We start from the raw sequence: 17,640 nt of genomic DNA, 5'->3' as shown, positions 1-17,640 counted from the left end.
CTCTACTTGAGTTTCCTCATCTCTGCTCTAGCGATATAGTTGAAGACATGAGGAAAGAGAGGAAGGGAACAAAGTGCCCAGCCCAGTAAGGTTTTGTGCATCCTTTATTCCTACCAGAGTCCATAGCCTGGTGTTTCTTTAACATCTCCATTAAGTTCTGGGAGCAATTCAGTTCATGCGAGGATGGTGCTGCTGGAGCTACAACTCTTAAAAAGAAAGCCGGGGCAGGATTTCTTTACAGAAATATTCTCTCTACTTTCACAAACTAATGTTGGGAGCATTTAATACCTGAGGGTTGTCTCCTATGGAAACACTACAATCACTGGAAAAGTTATACAAGAAAAGCAACATACACATTTTCTGGATGAGAGTCACAACCGAATTCACATCCCCTTTTCACTAGTGGAACCTTAAACCTCCAGTGATGAGAAGAGTCGCTCTGAGACAGGAGCCAGGCTCTCAGGTGAGAGATACCAGCCCAAGATACACTCATTTCCACCTTCCCAGGACCTAGCAAAAATACCAAATGCAAAATACTTCTTCCTGCTTTTGCAGAGCGTGGCACAGTCTGGTTGGTGCTAGGGGGATCTTTTTATGTTAGATGTGAAAAAATTTGAACATTTGTACTGGTTTTCCACCCTCCTTAACTGTTAGGCCTTAGAACTGAGAAAAAAAATATAAAAAAAAGAGCCAGGAAAAATACTGCTTGTTAAGTGAGATATTATCTGTGTTTTCTGACTTCTGTATGGGTGCCGGATACCGTTTGGTTAAATGTATGTCAGCTCTCTCCTCATTTCAGAACTGCAACTGCTTGCCTCATGAAATATCACTTTCAGGAGAAAAATTAAAAGTGTGAATTCTGTGCTAGTCACACAGTATTTCAGTTCCTCTAGGAGCCAGCCATGCCTGGATTCCCAGAAGCGGGAATGCCTGTGCACAAGCAGGGTTTGGATTGCTCACACTAGTTTTATACTCTCTTGGCCTGGCTCGCCCCTGCCACACCTGAGTCAGCTACAGCTGCAGAAAGCACATGGCTCCAAAACACAGCTTCTGAGTTACAAGACTGTTTCTAGAGACCTATTTGATTTCTGGGTTTAAAAAAAAAAAAAAAAAGAAAGGAAGAAACCCCCCAAACTAATTTAAGGAAAAAAAAAAAAACAAAAAAAAAACCCAACCAAGTGTGCTAGTGAACCAGGTGACCTAACTCCATAGGTTCAGAGAGTAAGCTACACCTGATGAGTGTTACTCACAAAACAGGAGAAATAAATAAAACTGTTTTTCAGTGGACAAGACAACCTCACACTCCTGAAATGGTGCAACTGTCTAACTGGTTCCCAAAATATAGTAGAGCTCCCTCATCACGCAGGGAAGTATCCTAGAAGCATGTAGAACCCCAGGAGGAGAAGAGGGGGGAAACTTTTCCAGATTCAGCAGTCTATGAGAAAGAAGCATCAGATCCTCTACTTTTGAGGTCTAGTAAGAACTTACAAAGACCCAGTATCTGTGGAACCTAATCTGACAAACTCCTGTTTCCAGAAGGCTGAGTTCACACACAACTCAGATCATAAATGAACGTAAATTAGCAAGTTCTTCTTTGGCCAGTTGTTCACAGATCCAGCTAACAACCCAATATAACTTAGAGCCTCTGCTCACAGAAAGTATCAGATAGTGACAGGAACAGCAGGAAGAGTTCAAAGAAGATTTTTTTTTCCTGTAATCTGTTTATGTAGGTCTACCTCCTGTTAGAGGTAGACTCCTCTTACGCTGATGGGTTGTTTTTTTTTAAAGAACCCTCTGTCATCACAGAAGAGTGCTATTCTCACCAGCATGATTTGCTAGAAAAGCTAATGGGCATGGGAAAGTACTAGTGTTTCAAAACCTGGAAAACTTTGAGAGCTACAAATTATATACATAGCTATACATATATTATGCATATATGTACATACACATGAACATTCAAAATGGCAAAGTTTCTTGCAAATCTTCCCTCTCAAGGGGAGAGGCAGACCTTAAGGAAGGCAAATTGTGTGACCTTCTAATCCACTCCTTAACTCAAGGCAGCATCTCCTACGCTGCTCCTCTCCATGTCAAAAGATAAAAAAAGCAATGCCCTGGTAAGAGGTAGCAGGCGTGGAGCTCACATTAATGCCATTGCAAAAAATACCACAAAGGTTAGGTGTGGCTATCCAGGGGAGCCTGTGCTGCTGCAGAGGAAGAGGAGGTCAGCGCTCCTGCTCCCAGGAGCTCACGCAAGCAGGAAAGGGCTTCTGCAGCAGGCAGAGGAGCTGGGCTCAAATCACGGTGCCTCTCACTGCTCTGAGCAGATCCACAGCGCTTTGTCTGCATAAAGGATTATTAGTACCCCACTGCTTTTTCTGCTAGGGCCACACATGCTCCAAGCACAGCATGTACTGGACAGGTTTTATTTCATTTACAAATTGTTTCAGCATGCAGCAAAACACTGATGTGTAAGTTTATCCAGTTACAATTTAGAAATTGTTACCTAAGGAGGGGAGTGCAACACACCTCCACAGGGCTGCCTTGGAATGACTTCCTTATACTAAACATAACTGATAATCTTCTGTTGGCGTGAAGGATTATTATACTGTTGTTCTTTCAGACAGAAAAATATCTTTGAATTTCAATTTTCAGGTGACACTAAAAGTTCTGGTTCCAAGTTTTGAGAAGACTCCTCAATGTTTTTAGAAAGGAGGGAGGGGGAAAAAAAAAACCCACACAAAAAGAAAATTGTGTTCATATATTTCAGGAAAGCCCAGTGACCTAGCCACCAACACTGCACCCAGACCTTCATGATCTCCTATAGCTGGCCTCCAGGTCCTGAGCTGCCAGTGCCCGAGAGTTGCCTCTTAAGAAGGAGCCACATGCCCAGGTATCTGACGGGAGCGCCCTCGGTGATGGGGCTGTCGTGCTCCAGGCTGAACACTAAAAGTGAAAACTCAAAGCCATTAACCGTTGCAGCTGCCAGCATGTTAGGGAAACTAGGAAAGAGACTAACCTGTACCTTTTCAACTGCAGTGGCACAACGGTATGAATACGTATTATCTTGTTAGGCCAATCTTTTAAGGAACCAGTTTCCAAGGAAGTTAAGAATAACCCCCCAAATATCAATATAGGGTAAGGCTGCAAAATCCTATCCGTGCCACTACAGGGCAAATTTTAGAAACCTAACTTCTCTGCTGTTTAAAAATTTTTTGAAATATTATCACCTTGGACAAAACCAGTTACAAGTGTAAAGCCTCATGTCAATCAGTCCTTTTTTCTTCTCTTACATGTTCATAAGTAAAACTGAATGCTCTGGAAAAAGTCAAATAACCCTATATGGTAAACAGTTTGTTTGCTTTTAACTAGTATTTGCCCTCTCCCACCCAGTAAACTTTGTTTATTCTATATTTATATTGTAACAATCAGAATTTTGCTCCCAGAAGAAGGAGTATAAACATGCACCTGACTACGCTTCAGGGATACGCTACCACAGGTTTAATGCAAAATTGCGTCTATGCTTCTGTATTCCCTTGACCTCTTTATTTACTCAGTTCCTTTTAAAAAATCCATGCACTGTTGGCCTTGATATCAAGTGATATCATTAATTGTAGCTCAATTCCCACCCTAGTTTTAAAAAAGACCCAAGGCAATTTTATTGACAACAAGAAAAAACATTGTACTGTGCCAGAAAGATGAGCAAGAATTTAGGTTTTTCTTTGTAGAAGTATTCGTTAAGGACCTCACCTGAAACCTGGGACATATCTTGAGCCTCATCTGTTTCCATTTTCCTCAAGTTATCTGAGAAGAGAGGAAGAGCCTTAAGTTAATGCAAAATAACACACACATACACGCACAGAAAAAGAAAAAAAAACCTAGCCCCACACACAGAGAGAAGGAGAAAGAAGGGGAAAGAAAAAACCCCCTTTGCTATTTAACTATAAGATTATCTGGGAAGAATAATGTATTTTTTCTCTTTATTTCCTCCCTGCATACTTTCTGGAGTATCAGACTGGCACAGACCTTGATCCTTTTAAAAACAGCATTACAAAGATTTATAAAAATATCATTACAAGCACAGGAGGACCAAATTTGTTATTTATTGTTAATTTCCTACTGCATAATAACCCAAAATGCAAACTGACTGCAACAAAATTAAGCAGAAAATTAAATGGCCCTGGGTCATTGTAGGCACAGAATTCATTCTCTTGGTTGATCCATAGTTATGTTCTTTCTAATTTACTGAGCATGCATCGATGAACCTTGAGTCAGCTTGGTGACACGCGTACAATCAGCAATCAAAAAACGAAGCAATTTGCTGAAGAATGTCTCATTTACCCAGGCAGGGCTGCATATCTGAGCAGCAACCGCCACTACCTCCATTAATAATGAATACACCTCCAGCCGCGGCAGATGGGCAGAGCAGCAGCTTCAGGCTTTGGCCCCTCGCTCGCCCGGGAGCCCTTCCTTCAGACCGCACCAGCCTGGTGCTGCGTGGGGGAGAAGTACAGCTCCCGAAAATAGTGAAACGAGCCCAGGAGGGAAAGGGAACCCGTGCCTTCCTGTTTTGCTGACAGATGGCTGGCTCCACGGCATGGTGAGCGATACCGGGAAGCTCCTGCCCTCTGCTTGCGACACACCATCTTCCGAGGAGCCAGCAACCAGTGACCACAAGCATCAGGGAGAAGCGTGTGGAGGGTTAGTGGGGTAGAAACAAGATTCAGGTTTTCAGTCGAAAGGGGACCCTGTAGGTCCCAGGGCTCGAGTGCTGGCTGCAGACAGCTGGTAGCCACTTGGATAACAGATGTGCTGTGGGGCAGGTAGTCCCAGCACAACCTGGTCCCCACCTTGAAGCATGGCATGAGCAGCTGAGGTAGCCTCAGGTGGGGAGGGAACAAAAAGCCTACAAGCTCTTTGTTCAGCCGTGGCTTGCTTGGTCACGTCTTTAGCTTGTGTGGCTGGCTTCACATCCTACCAAGCAGAGGAGCTGGCTCCTTGCTGTTCCTTGTAATGATACCTGCCCCATGAACCTTGTTTCCTGGAATGAAAGAAGACGCGTTTTCTTGAGGGTTGGAAGCAGAGGATGTGGCTTGACTTCCTACAGAAAAGGTTCAAACCTTATCCTAACCTTTTTAGCCCAACTGCCATAATTTTTTTTCCCCAAAAAATCTTCGACCTGCTACCCAACAAGCTGTAGTGGGAAAGCGTAATAGCTGTTGTCATATTTATTCATTTCATAAGTTCTATGGTCTCCTCACTTGCTTCTGAATGCCATCAGTACATCTGAGATCCACTATACTGCTGTGGCCCCCTCACAAAAGCTGGCTTCCCTCACCACGTCCATGCTAGACTTGCAAAAAGAGAGCACATAGACTGCAGGACTGCAGACAGATAGGTGGAGAACCAATTTTGGTCTATGCAGTTTGCACAAAAAAGTTTCGTATTCTTGCAGAGCATTCCTTTGCCTGTTGCACATTTACCATAGCACTGTTTAATATCCAATAACGCTCTTTCTTGCTTTATTCTGCTCTTAAACTTTAATTCCAGACAAGCAATTTGTTTAAGGTCTATATATAATTCTCAGAAATTACTACAGCCATGCAAAACGCAAAAAGCCACCTACTGCTCAACAATTTGCATCGGTTCCTATGGGACCAGAGAGCTTTCGTTAGGTCCATTTTTAATGAAGTAGTCAGTGGGAAATGCAGCTTCTCTTGCAGGAGGGAAAACCCTATAATGGTACCCTGGTTAGTTACTGGAAACATGGTGTATTTATGGCAGGTGGTATGGTAAAAGTGCTTGGTATAGACCCTTATTTCTTCTGCAAGCATGACTAAACACAAAGGAAGAAAAAAATAAATGCCCATGCATCTATTACTGCCTTTGAGGGTCACCTGGCTACTATTAATCAGTTGATTACTACACATTTTTCCAGAGTACAGTGAACCCCAACCAACAAAGAAAACATCCCAAGAAAATACCCACCAGAAGGGAGCCACACCCATGAAGCGCACTTTATTCCAACCACACCTGCTTTCTCACTATCACTAGGCCTTCAGCAGGACTGGGAGCGACGAGGGGAGGAGGTGGCAAAGGAGAAAATTTCTTCTATTTTCGTATTCCTGAATTTACCTGCCTTTGGCATAACATGCCTTCTGTTCAGCATTTCTGCAACTTAAGCAACACACCTCTCAGCTGTACTCCTTCCTGCTTCTTGCTGCCATCAGGCAGAATTCAGTTTGAAAACACTTCCGAATTCTTAAATGCAGAGGTAAACTAGGGTACAGTTTGGTTTTGGGGTTTGGTTTGGTTTTTTAGTGGAATACTCCTAGGCTTGCTTTCTGTGAGTTTGGATTCAGGACTGACTGTCCTGCAACAGATGCTCTCAGTTCTCAGAGAGATGACTTCAGGGTTTATCCTTGAATTAGGTGATTTTAGGACATTCTGCAAAGCTGATCCATTTCCCAGGGATGAAGCACAGAAAGAAAATAGAGCTGGTGGAAAAGTGATGAGGGAAATATTTTCTCCCCCAATGATTACTTAGAACAATTAAGCATGGTTCCTAAAAGCAGATTAAGATCCACAAGCACTAAGAAAATTGATAAAGGCAAAAAGAAAAAAGACCTTTAAAAAATCCTAAATGGTGTTTTGAATCCCTCCCAGGAGAAAATTGCACTCTAACAGTATAGTATCCTGTGGTATCTGGTAAATACTAATGAACCCCAGCTTATTTCAGCTTAGGCTCTGTATCAGCAAAGAATACATGACAGTCCCCTGCCCCCCATTCGGCAATGACAGCAGCACGTTGCTTTTGGCTCTGTGACTCTTAAAAGGTTTTTCACACTGGTCTTGGGCATAATGTGTCTTGGACTAAATTTTAAGCACTAAGAGTACTATTTACCTCTCTGCCTTTCATATGGTAAGTATCTGAATAGGAAACTATGCCCTGTTTTGCTTTCCTTTCCTTCTCTGCTCTAGAATCACCAGAAACGTTGTTGCTGACTTCCCAGAAAGCAAGACAGCCCTATGTATGGACATAAGGATATGCACTAAAGTATCTACTTGATATCAATTTGTAAATCAATAGACCTTTAACAAAGATGCATCTAAAAGAACACTGTTTTAGAAATGTTTATGACATTAAATCCTAAATAACTCTCTGTTTTGGCAAAAAAAAAAACAGGATTGTTTTGCAATATTTCATTGTAAGTTTTATCTACAGAATCGTATTTATCACTAGCATAAGAACTGTGTATGGTTCCACTGTCTTCAATGCAGTCACATCTATTTAGGTTAGCAGCTAATTTAGGAGCCTGAAGTTAGAAATCAAAAGCTGGGTAGGCAGCTGACTAAAGCAATCTTGCTATCAAATGCTGAACGCGTGTAGCTCTCATTTATAGCAGGAAAGGGATCAGCACCTAGGTGATAATAGGTATTTCTTCTATCTAGCAATCCAAATAGCTTCAAAGTTTGGTCCCTTATTGAAAAAGCTGCAAAGCTCCCTTCAAAATAGATAAAACTATTTCTTCAAGTCTTTTCAGATACAGAACTCTAACCTGTATGTTTCCCTTTTCAGACTCCAAATACCAGATACACAGATGAAGCTACCATAATTATTTGGGAAAAGAATCAAATGTTGCAATCGTAAGCTAATTAAAAATCAACACACAAAAAACCTGAAAGGCTATGTTGATTTTTTTTAAAATAAGGAAGCACCTAACTGACACAAAAAAATTGGATTTAAATTAGTCAGCATTTGTCCAGGTTATCAGCTTCAGCCAAAAAAAAAAGAATTTACATGTGACTGATTTCCCTCCTTGCAACTCCCTCTACAACATAGCTTGTGCTATGTCTTAAGAACATATCAAAATAGAACCCAGTGAATCACTGAGGTACTGCTTCGTTCATACCTGGTGTCAATTACAACCAGAAGTAGATTTGGGACCTTTTAGGATTCCAGGTGTAAATAGGAAGAAGTCACTGCAAGGTCAAGATTTTCTAATCTTTCAGAATACAGCAAATTAATTATTTTAAAGTCTTGGTTTATTATTTCATCTCTTCTTTTACAATGCAAATTCAAAAGTAAACCTCCCTGTCAAGAAAATGAATGCTTAGCCTTTATACAGTGTTTTATCAATTCAAACAAACATGTAAGCATAGCAGTCCTCCTACAAACCCTGATCCCTTTAGGATGTTAAAAGATCACAAGATTGGGCCATTGATATAATTCAGTGGAATGACCTAACCCAATGCCAGAGCGTAGCTATTTTGTTGTTTTCTTTGTTTCCCAAGCTACATATGTACTGACTTCTCTGGGACAACACGTGCTTCCCACTCAGCACAATGGGACCTCTCTTATGGTATGGAAATGAAATCACAAATTTTGACAGTTGCGGAGCCACTCTGGACTTACACCAGCACACCTAAATGCAGAGCTGTCCTTCCATCCACAGACAGCTCTGCTTCTGGTGCTCCAAGGAGTCCACAGACGTACACCACATCCAGGCGCATGGTCCCTGAAGGAACGCTTCTGCCTTGAGCGCACCCTGCAGGGGCAGGTACACTCTTCCATGAAACCTCAGAGCAGAAAATATGAGTGCTTACAAAGTCTGGAGTGGCGGGGGAAGAAACCTTCTACAAGGGACCTGGTGTTCTGCAGGTGGTTTTGCAAATATAAAAAGAGAGGGGAACATGCGTTCCTCAGCAGTGGCAGCTCTATGTTAACTGTGATAAAACAAACAAGCGAAGACGCAAACCCAAGCCTTGCTTCCACAGCCTTGCACGGGGAAAGGGCCGATTTCGCAACCCGGGCTTGTGCAAGCAGCCCCGCAGCAGGAAAAGGGACCGCTCGCACAGGTCATTGGAGCAGCTGGCCCTAACAGAGCGCTCGTGTGTGAGCACATCTCATCTTTGCGGTCTTTGACATGTCTCATTGGCTCCTCATCACATAGGCTGCAGCTTTAGCAAACTAAAAATCCAAACCAACAGCCAAAAACATAAAACCCCAACCCACTTTACAACCTAAAGTGAAGCACAGGTCCTGAAATGGGTCCTAGATTCAACTACCCACGACATACAAAGGGAAGTTCAATAAATTAAGCAAAACTAGGCTGCACCCTGAAAAGCAGAGTACAGCTGAACACCTACAGTCCTTAACATACCTGAGAAGAGAATTTGCACATTAACAACAGGTTAGGAATCATACATATTGTCATGTATGCGTCATCGGTCTTTTTCGTTTTGAGTTGGGAGTTGCATCTACCTGCAGAACGATAACACAGCTGCATTTCTAATTGCACCAGGGGGTCTCGACCTAGCAGAACCAAGCCTCTTGCATCTACTGAAGTCAATGAGTTTGAACCAACAACCAAGAGAGGAGACAAATAAAGATACCCCTGTAGAGGTATTTAACATTTAGTTTCCTTTTAAACAAAAGACCTATTTTTTTTAATAGACTTTTAACTTCACATACACATGCGCTACATACAACTGAGCACACAATAGGAAGGCTGCTAAACACGGGTAGAAGGTAGTTTGTATCCCACAACCAGTGGAAATACTTGAAAAAAATTACTAGAATCCTACAAACTAGTTTTAATTAAAAGCATGCAATATCTCGGCAAGCAGCTGATAATTAGCTTTATTATTGTAATTTAATATGCTAGACTTCACAATGGCTCTACTTTAGAACCATTTTAATTCTATTTTTAATTTCTGCCTCATCACACAGCTCAATGTAAATAATAACTACAAAGACAAGGGGTGGTCCTTTCTGAAAACTAAAAACTGAGAGTCATAAAAAGCACTTTGGTGTCCTTCCATTTCTGTTTTAAAACAGGTCTTTTTAAAGGAGTGCATTAAAACAGAAAAAAGGTTAAAATGAAGTGGATCAATTTCTCTTCCTCTATGCTAATTCCATATTCAGCGTTTTCTAGAAAGTCTAGGGAGATGTTTAGTTTATTCAGTCGTTTCTCTACTCCTGCCTAGTGTAAATTCTGGTTAACTACACGAATTGACAATACAATTATGAGCATACAGTCAAATTTCAATGGAGAGCTCCTGCCTGTGAAAAGAAGGAAGCGCTGTAATTCAAGACACAACACACAATATTAAGAAAAGAACTCTGCTAACAGTGCAGATGTGAAACACTTATATGTCTGGCACATGTAAAATTAATTTCCGTGTTAGTGAACAATTGTGAGGGCATAAAAAAAGTTGTCACAAAGATCCTACATAATTCTCAGTTCTTTGGGAATTCTTTTTCAAAGCACTGACAAATCATCAAAAGTGCATCTTGTATGCACATATGTGTTTTCCATATGTACTCTTCTTAGCGTTCTGCTGTGCTTGAGCTATATTCATGTAACAGTCTATTGTTAAAGGAGATAATTTAAAAAAAAACCAACCCTTCTTTCATTGACTTTGTGTGCAAATTACTGGACTTGATATCATTGCCCATATGAAAAAGGTTCTTCCTTCAGGTTTTTGAATTTCAACCAGAGTCATAAATTGTTTCCACAACATGAGAAAAATATGAAGGTAATTTTCCTAATTAAGGCCACATTTTATTAACTCATTAAACTCTGCCACCTTTATTCACTAAAAATCAAGCAGAAAAGTGGAATAAATTCACCATGACAAAGAAAATGCACACATTTCCATCATATAAATAAACTGACTAAAAAGAGGTGAGCTGTGTAAATTAAGGCACTCAATCTAAGAACATAGCACATTCTCAAGTGGCCAAGTTGAGCTCTGGGATATTCTTCCAGGACTCCCACTCGAGAGAAGGCAAGCAGCAGATGTAAAACTGTACTTCTTGTATCTCTACATATATGTTTAAAAAAGCGTAGGATGGCCTTAGCACAGCATATCTAAATATGCAACAGACAAAACAGAAGATCCCTTTATGTCTAGAACTGTTATTGCCAAGTATCCCCAACAATATATCAGTAGTCCATTTGTCCAAATTATAGGAGGTTTCAATAACTCTGCTTCATGATCACAGAACTGCTTCCTAATTTCCCTTCAAACTGTTCAAGCTGTTACGGATTATTAAAGGACATTATCGGCCTGAATAAGCATATTAGAGATCTGTGTGATTTCCCCCCGCCCCAAATAAACCTAAAAATGACTCCTAAAATTACTATAATTGAAATGGATTAGCAAGTTTCTCCACACTACATGTTTCAGTTAACTCACTCTGCTTTTGCAAATATTTTGGATCCAATCCACTATGGACAATTCCAGCTTTATATTGCAATTGCTTCACTGTTCTCAGTGAGTTGACACAAGTGGAAAAATGAAGTGATGCAGAGGGGAATCAGATCTATCTTACAGAGCAAGTTTCTCTTTTACTGAGAAAGCCAGAGCAACTGGGATCAGAAGAAGAAACGTAAATCTTTCACATGAAATACACTTCAAAATAAGCTAAAGAAGTGGACAGTTCCCATTGCTTAAAAAAATATGACAATTTGAGTGTGGCTGCTCTTCAAAAACCACAGTCTGAACAGCCTTTTGAGGCATTTATACAAGAAGCACGAGTATGCCACGCAGGTCCCAGACCTGCACTGTCCGATCCCCATGAATTTGCAACGGTACAAATAAAGCTAAGAACATGCATGTATCTTTCAGGACTAGGACCTACCTTTGCAGTCACCACACTGTGTCTGTAGTGACTTGCTCAGTACAAAAAAACCTGCAATCTCTTTTTGTTCACCAGTTTAAAGCATGGAGGAAGGTGTGTCTTAAAGGAGAAGGGCGAGGCAGTTGCTGTTGGGCTTTTCACAAAGATGCATCACACAATTCTGTTTAAATTTAGGGAGCAAACAAAACTCTTGTTGACTCCAAGTTGTAGCTATGTTTATGTATAGATTACAGACGTAGGGACAACAAACCACAGTTGAGCTTGGAAGCAGGGAGCTTCCCTGTCCAAGTCAGTCCATTTTGCTAGATAGCCACTAGGGAGATAGAAGCCCTGCAGCCACTTTGGATGAGTGGAAAGTATCTAAAGTAGCCTCCTGTTTAAAAATTGCCATAAAGCTGACAAGACCGAGGCTGCCTATCTCACATCAGAAGTTCATGCTCATCTCTAAATGCTGCTCCCCTCCAGCGGAGGGCAGGGCGGGGTGGGGGGGGAAATAATCTTTGCATTACAGAAAAAAATACAGAAAAAAATAGGTCTTTCCTCTTCTGACTCTTGCACTGAGTTGCAAGCGTTTAAAATGCTTCCCAGGGAATCATAGTCCCAGCCAAACCGATGAGAGCCCTTACCTTCCACCCCTCAACTGGCATTATGTATTCCCGGTATCCTTCTAAGGTATCTAGCAACTCCATTTAACTCAACGGTGTTTGTCCCACAGCATAGCCTCCTTCCCTCCCCTCTCTTTTTTTGGAGGGAAGGATTCTGAGAAGAAAATACCGTTCCCAAACCTTTCTTTCTGTGTGATTTTATAATTCCTAGAAAAATGGGGTTTGTCGCTTGGGAGGGGAATTCCGGGGGAGCCCACTACAGTGCCAGCAGCGCATCCTGCCTTACACACATAAGGACGACAACTTTTTCCAAAGATCCCATTATGGCGGCGCTACATTTTACTACTTTACTATGTTTTCTTTGGTCTAATTCTATTACTTTTAATAACAGTAGAATGTAACGACTGGTCAAAATGTAATCAAGTACATATGTGATTCTTGACTGAAAAACAATAAAATTCAGTATGGACCCAGCTCTTCTTGCACATAAAACAAGAATAAAAAAAAAATCCCACAAGTCTTCAATAGAAGTTTTTCCTGACAAAGAGCCACAAAATTAGGCTGTGATCCATGACTTTTGATATCCTCTGGACTTTTTAAGAAAACATTGCCAAAAATTATCTGCCAGAACAGCATATGATTCATTATGCCCTTGTTTTCTGTTGCTGAAATACAGACTGGACCCATTTCCTTGCTTTCTGCAAGACTGTGGGGTTAGTGTAAGGAGTACCTAAGCTCAAATAAAATATATCTGGAAATGTTTTTGTCCTCTTTTGGAGTTATCCAGTTTTAATGATGAGAAACAATTTTTGCATTGTTGTAAAACTCTGTGGATTGATTCTCCACTTACATTTCTGCATTGCTATGCAGTGGAAGTGGCAAGCAGACCAGGTTTTTTGTATTAAGGTCCACAAGGGAAAGGAAAACTGCTACAGTAATGCTGAGATGGAGACTATTGCATTTTTTTCATTGTACAGCACGTGTAACACAAATGACAAAGGTGTCATTCAGGCTTTTATAAGGAAACATGCAACCGGACCCATTCCTGGAGTGAGCACTGGCAGCCAGGAGCCAAGGTGGAAAGTCACAGGTGTACGACAAGCTTGTCTCTCTGCTGCAACTCCTGAGTATGGGACCTACTTAAAAACACACCAACTCACTCTGCTCACCTGGAGTTAAGTAGCGACCCTGAGAAATACTCAGCTGGGATAAATGATGCACAGGGGATCTGCATCTAAGCTTCTCCAGTTACTAGGATCATGAAGGGCAAAGAGAGAAGGGTCCTCTGCCCTGTCTTCCCATCATTGCATTGGGCCAGAGAGATTAGTGATCCCTCTTCAATTACCAGGGTCCAACAGTCCTTCCTGACTGAACCTATGCCTCCGCCTTCCTGCTGCTTCCCCTGGAAGCTGTACCCAGGAGGTAGAGGACCCTTACAGGTATCAGTGCATTAGGTTTGAAATTCTGGCTCCTGAGGATGCCCAGTATTGAACTTCCATTGACTTTACTCTGATCAGTCTTCTCACTCAGTGGCTAAACCTGCCTTCGCCTTGGCTTTTTATCTTAAATTTACTTTCTTGTTAGGGATATTATTTCTATTTCTTTTTTGTTGTTGTTGTTTAGTCTTGCAGTATATCGAGTTCTGAGTTTAGGCTACTTTACTCAAAGAAGAAAAAGGAAAGCAGAGGAGCACATGGACAGTCCCCAATATTGATATTTGTGAGAAAAATCTTTAAGGTTGGATGCAAGTCTGGGATAACAGAAACATGAACTACGGAAAGTGCAGAGCTTTGCAGCATTTTGGATACTTCCCCCATGCAGTTCTGCTAAGGACAGCTATCATAAGGACAGTTATCATTTTAAGAGTTCTTGGTCTTGCACTCGGTCTACACTTAGTTTCTCATGTCCATATGCAGCAGTTTCAAAGGGTTTGATAAAGCAATAAGGCAAATAGCCATCAAACTAAGCTTGGTAGAGCTTTGCTGAAGATTGAGGTACCTTGGGGCGGGGGGGAGGAGGAAATATATGGCATTCAAGCAGTATATCCTGATTTTTTTCTTCAGTTTTAAAACATTTATGAGGTAAAATCAAAGCAGAGCATGTAAATATTAGAAAGAAGCTTCTGCATGCAAGTGATGACACCTTTTGGAAAAGGGACATAGTATGAACTACTGTATGCCGAAATAGTAGCATGAAGTTAATAGAAGCATGGATATTAAACCCCGAAGAGGGATACCGGGCTTTTTCATGGGGACATGAACAAAACCATTCTCACTTTTCTGACTTACAATTCCCCTCATTAGAGAAGAGAAGGAAGAATAAACAAAGTTACCCAAAGGCAAAAATTTAGTTTGGAAAATTCAGAAGCAGCTACATTTTCATATAAGAAAGCCATCTCATCTTTGATTTTTCTATTTCACTAAGACTCTGAACACCTTAAACCATGTTGTTCACCAGCAAGGCAAGAGAGCAGTGCCGCAAGCCACTCAGAACATGCCCCTGCTTAGTCAGTTCTGACAAAGTCTTCACAAGTATTTGGAAGGAAATGTAGTACTTGTTTCTAAATGCAATACATTAATACGCTTTTTCTTTACATTTCAATGATCATTTATAATGTTTAATAGAGAGTCATACCACACGGTACTCCAGCCTGCATGTGAGTTACAATTGATGTGAGCAGTCAACTGAAGCTAACAGAGTGTGTCTTTTAAAGGATTTGGCCCTTACAATGCATTACAGCTTCCAGTTTTAAAACCAGACTATTAAAATCTAGCAAATGGGTTGTTAAGGTGAATGCATGAAATATAATCAGGATTAGATACCTAGTTTATTTCATTCGGGGATTTTTTTGGATGGCTGGACAGTAAATGCATATGGATGTAACCTTGGTAGCATCTAGCTATTGAGAAGAAAAAATACCTAGTCAGGAAGCTCTCATTCTAACTTCTGATCCCCAGACAAAGTCCTCTGAAAACACTACTTGCACTTATATGTGTAAGCAGACTCAGCGCAAGGAAAAAAAAAAACAGAGGAAAAGAAAAAAAAGAAACAACATTATATTCCTCTATAATAATTTACACAGTTTAAGCCAATGGCCATACCAGTCTAAAAACCCTTGCATTCCACAAAACATCACTTTTTGGAGATATCTTGCAATCATAAGCTATAAATTTTTTCTAACACAGTATTATTAACTTTTAACAATTTTGGAAGCAGAATCTTTGCACGACGTCTGGCAGCGTTACCATACCTTCTAGACCAAAGTAGAAAAGTAATCCAAGAAGTAATCAGGTTTCTTGAAGCACAAAGTTAAAAGTTTCCTTAGAATCGACTGCTGCCGTGGGAAGTCGTTTCTTCACACACGCAGTTTTTAACTACGTGCATCTTCTTTAGTAAGGACTAGAGAGCGAAACCGTCCCTTCAGGGAGAGGGTAACTTTGCGGAGCAGGGTGAAAGAAAACCTCCAGCTGTGAGAGGCTGGATCGCAAGGAGGAAAACTTCTGGTGGCACCGCTATTCGGAAGTCAGCAACTTCTCCTCTAGCGCCGTTCCCCTCAAGCGCCCAGGGGCTGCTAATTTTACAAGTTCCTAATGGCTTTACAACCTCCGTACCCCCTCCCACCACCCCCCTTCCCGCAATTTACAGGCGCAGGCAATTTGTGCTCGGGCTTTGAATGAACCGAAGTGCCGGGGCCGCTCGGGGAGGGGAGACCAGACGGCTCCGCTCCCGTCCGGGGGCACGGCTTCCCCCGCTTCCCCCCGGCTTTGGATCGATGACCAGCCCCTCAAGGCTCCTCATCTCCGAAATTTTAAGGAAGCGCTCCAAACCGCCTGGATGACACCCACGGTGCGGCGCAACGTTTTCATATTAACAAAAAAAAAAAAAAAAAACCATCAAACGGGTGGGACGGGGAGGATGGGATGGGGTGGGATGGGAGGACCTGCCTGTCGGGCTCCGGAGTCTCCCACTTTAGGCTCCCGGCAACTTCTCCCCGGCAGCGCCGACCCCGGGCGGACCCTCCTCACTCACCCCCGTGCGGCAGCCGCTCGGGGCTGACCCCCCTCCCGCCCCCGGCGCCGGGGCAGGTGCCCGCCCGCCTGCCCGCCAGAGACCCCCTACCCCGCCGTACCTGCTACTCCGGGGCCGGGGCCGGGGCCGGCGGCGGGCGGCTGCTGTGGCGGCGCGGCTCGGCGCCGCTCCATGTGCCGGCGCTGCCCCGCGGGCGGCGGCTCCGCGCCCGGTCCCTCCCCCGCCGCCGCCGCTCCCGCCCGCCCTCCCTCCGCCCGGCGCGGCCGCCCGCTCTGCTCCGCTCCGCACCCGCGCCCGCTCCGCTCCGCCGGCGCCCGGCAGGGTGGGCGGGCGGGCAGCGGGGCGGCCGGCGGCCCCGCCGAGGGGTTTTACCTGGCGAGGTGTTTTACCGGGACGCGGGAGAGGGGCCGGGCTCGGCGGGCGCTGCCGGGTGTGGGCTCATGCGGCGGCGGGAGCGCCCGGGCCCCCGACAGGGCCGGCGACAGCCTGTGGCAGCGGTGCGGCCGGGTGTCGCATGCCGTCAGGTGCCGGCGCCCACCTGTAACGCCTCGGAGCTAAGGCTAAAGGGGTCGAGGCATCCTCCTTTATCTCAGCCTGGTCATCGCAGCCCATGCGAGGCGTGACCCACGCTTTTTAAGCACTTGAATCTAATGCCGCGGGATCGGAACTGAAGCAACTTACTTGAAATCGGTGGCGGAGCCAGTCGCCGAAATCCAGACCTTACGCTCCAGTCCAGAGGGCACGGCTAACCTGGCGGAAATTACTCGTACGAATTAAGCGCACATACACGCCGTGGAGGATCAGGATCTCATTTTTGCTGTGCTTCAGTTCCTCATCTGCAAGATGAGGATAATGATACTTCCTTTACTCACATCCTATCTTTATCTGCGCTCTCACATTAGAAGAAATTTAGGCATATGAATAACTTTATGCACGTGAGCAATCTCATTGCCTGAGAAGGGACAATTCAGACATGCAAAGTTAAGCAAGCATGTAAGCATTGGAAAGATCAGGGCCTCATAATGCAAGCACTTTGGAACAGAAATTGTCTACTACTTACTAAAAGTTTATACTGTACAATGAAATGAGCTCTCCAACACTAAGCTGGGCTACTCTTAAAACAGAAATGGCAAGGCTCTACCTGGGGATTTATTCCAGGCGCACCTTTCCTCGGAGAAGCTCTGCAGACATGATTGCTGTGTGCTTCGTGAGCTAGGATAATACCTGGGTACACTCGAGATGAACTAGGTATACTTAGTCCTTCCCATTTTTTGGGTTTTTCTCACTTTACAGAGGTCTTTAGAGAGATGCAGAACCCTCCTGTTACTACAACTTGCAAGCAGACCTTATGGATCTGAT

At 43.1% G+C, this 17,640-nt stretch overlaps 1 protein-coding gene across 6 annotated transcripts in view; it reads right to left on the bottom strand.

Annotated features, from left to right (window-relative positions):
- Positions 1-17,170, bottom strand: part of IKZF1 (IKAROS family zinc finger 1) — a 68,776-nt gene extending 51,606 nt beyond the window's left edge. For 4 of the 6 annotated variants that reach the window (XM_075084334.1, XM_075084337.1, XM_075084339.1 and 1 more), the window contains exons 1-2: positions 16,382-16,485; positions 3,748-3,801 (exon numbers count right to left, since the gene is read on the bottom strand). In XM_075084334.1, the coding sequence (XP_074940435.1) occupies positions 3,748-3,801; positions 16,382-16,454 (127 nt within the window). In that variant the 5' untranslated portion in view covers positions 16,455-16,485. Of the gene's footprint in view, positions 1-3,747; positions 3,802-16,381; positions 16,486-16,962 lie in introns of those variants that run through there. The other 2 variants (XM_075084336.1, XM_075084338.1) reach the window with 1 other exon arrangement.
- Positions 17,171-17,640: the final 470 nt, after the last annotated feature.

This window comes from Phalacrocorax aristotelis, chromosome 2 (assembly GCF_949628215.1).
Source record: "Phalacrocorax aristotelis chromosome 2, bGulAri2.1, whole genome shotgun sequence".
Classification (NCBI taxonomy): Eukaryota; Metazoa; Chordata; class Aves; order Suliformes; family Phalacrocoracidae; genus Phalacrocorax; species Phalacrocorax aristotelis.
The sequence above is the reverse complement of the archived record's forward strand: the minus strand, read 5'-3'. Positions and strand labels throughout refer to the sequence as shown.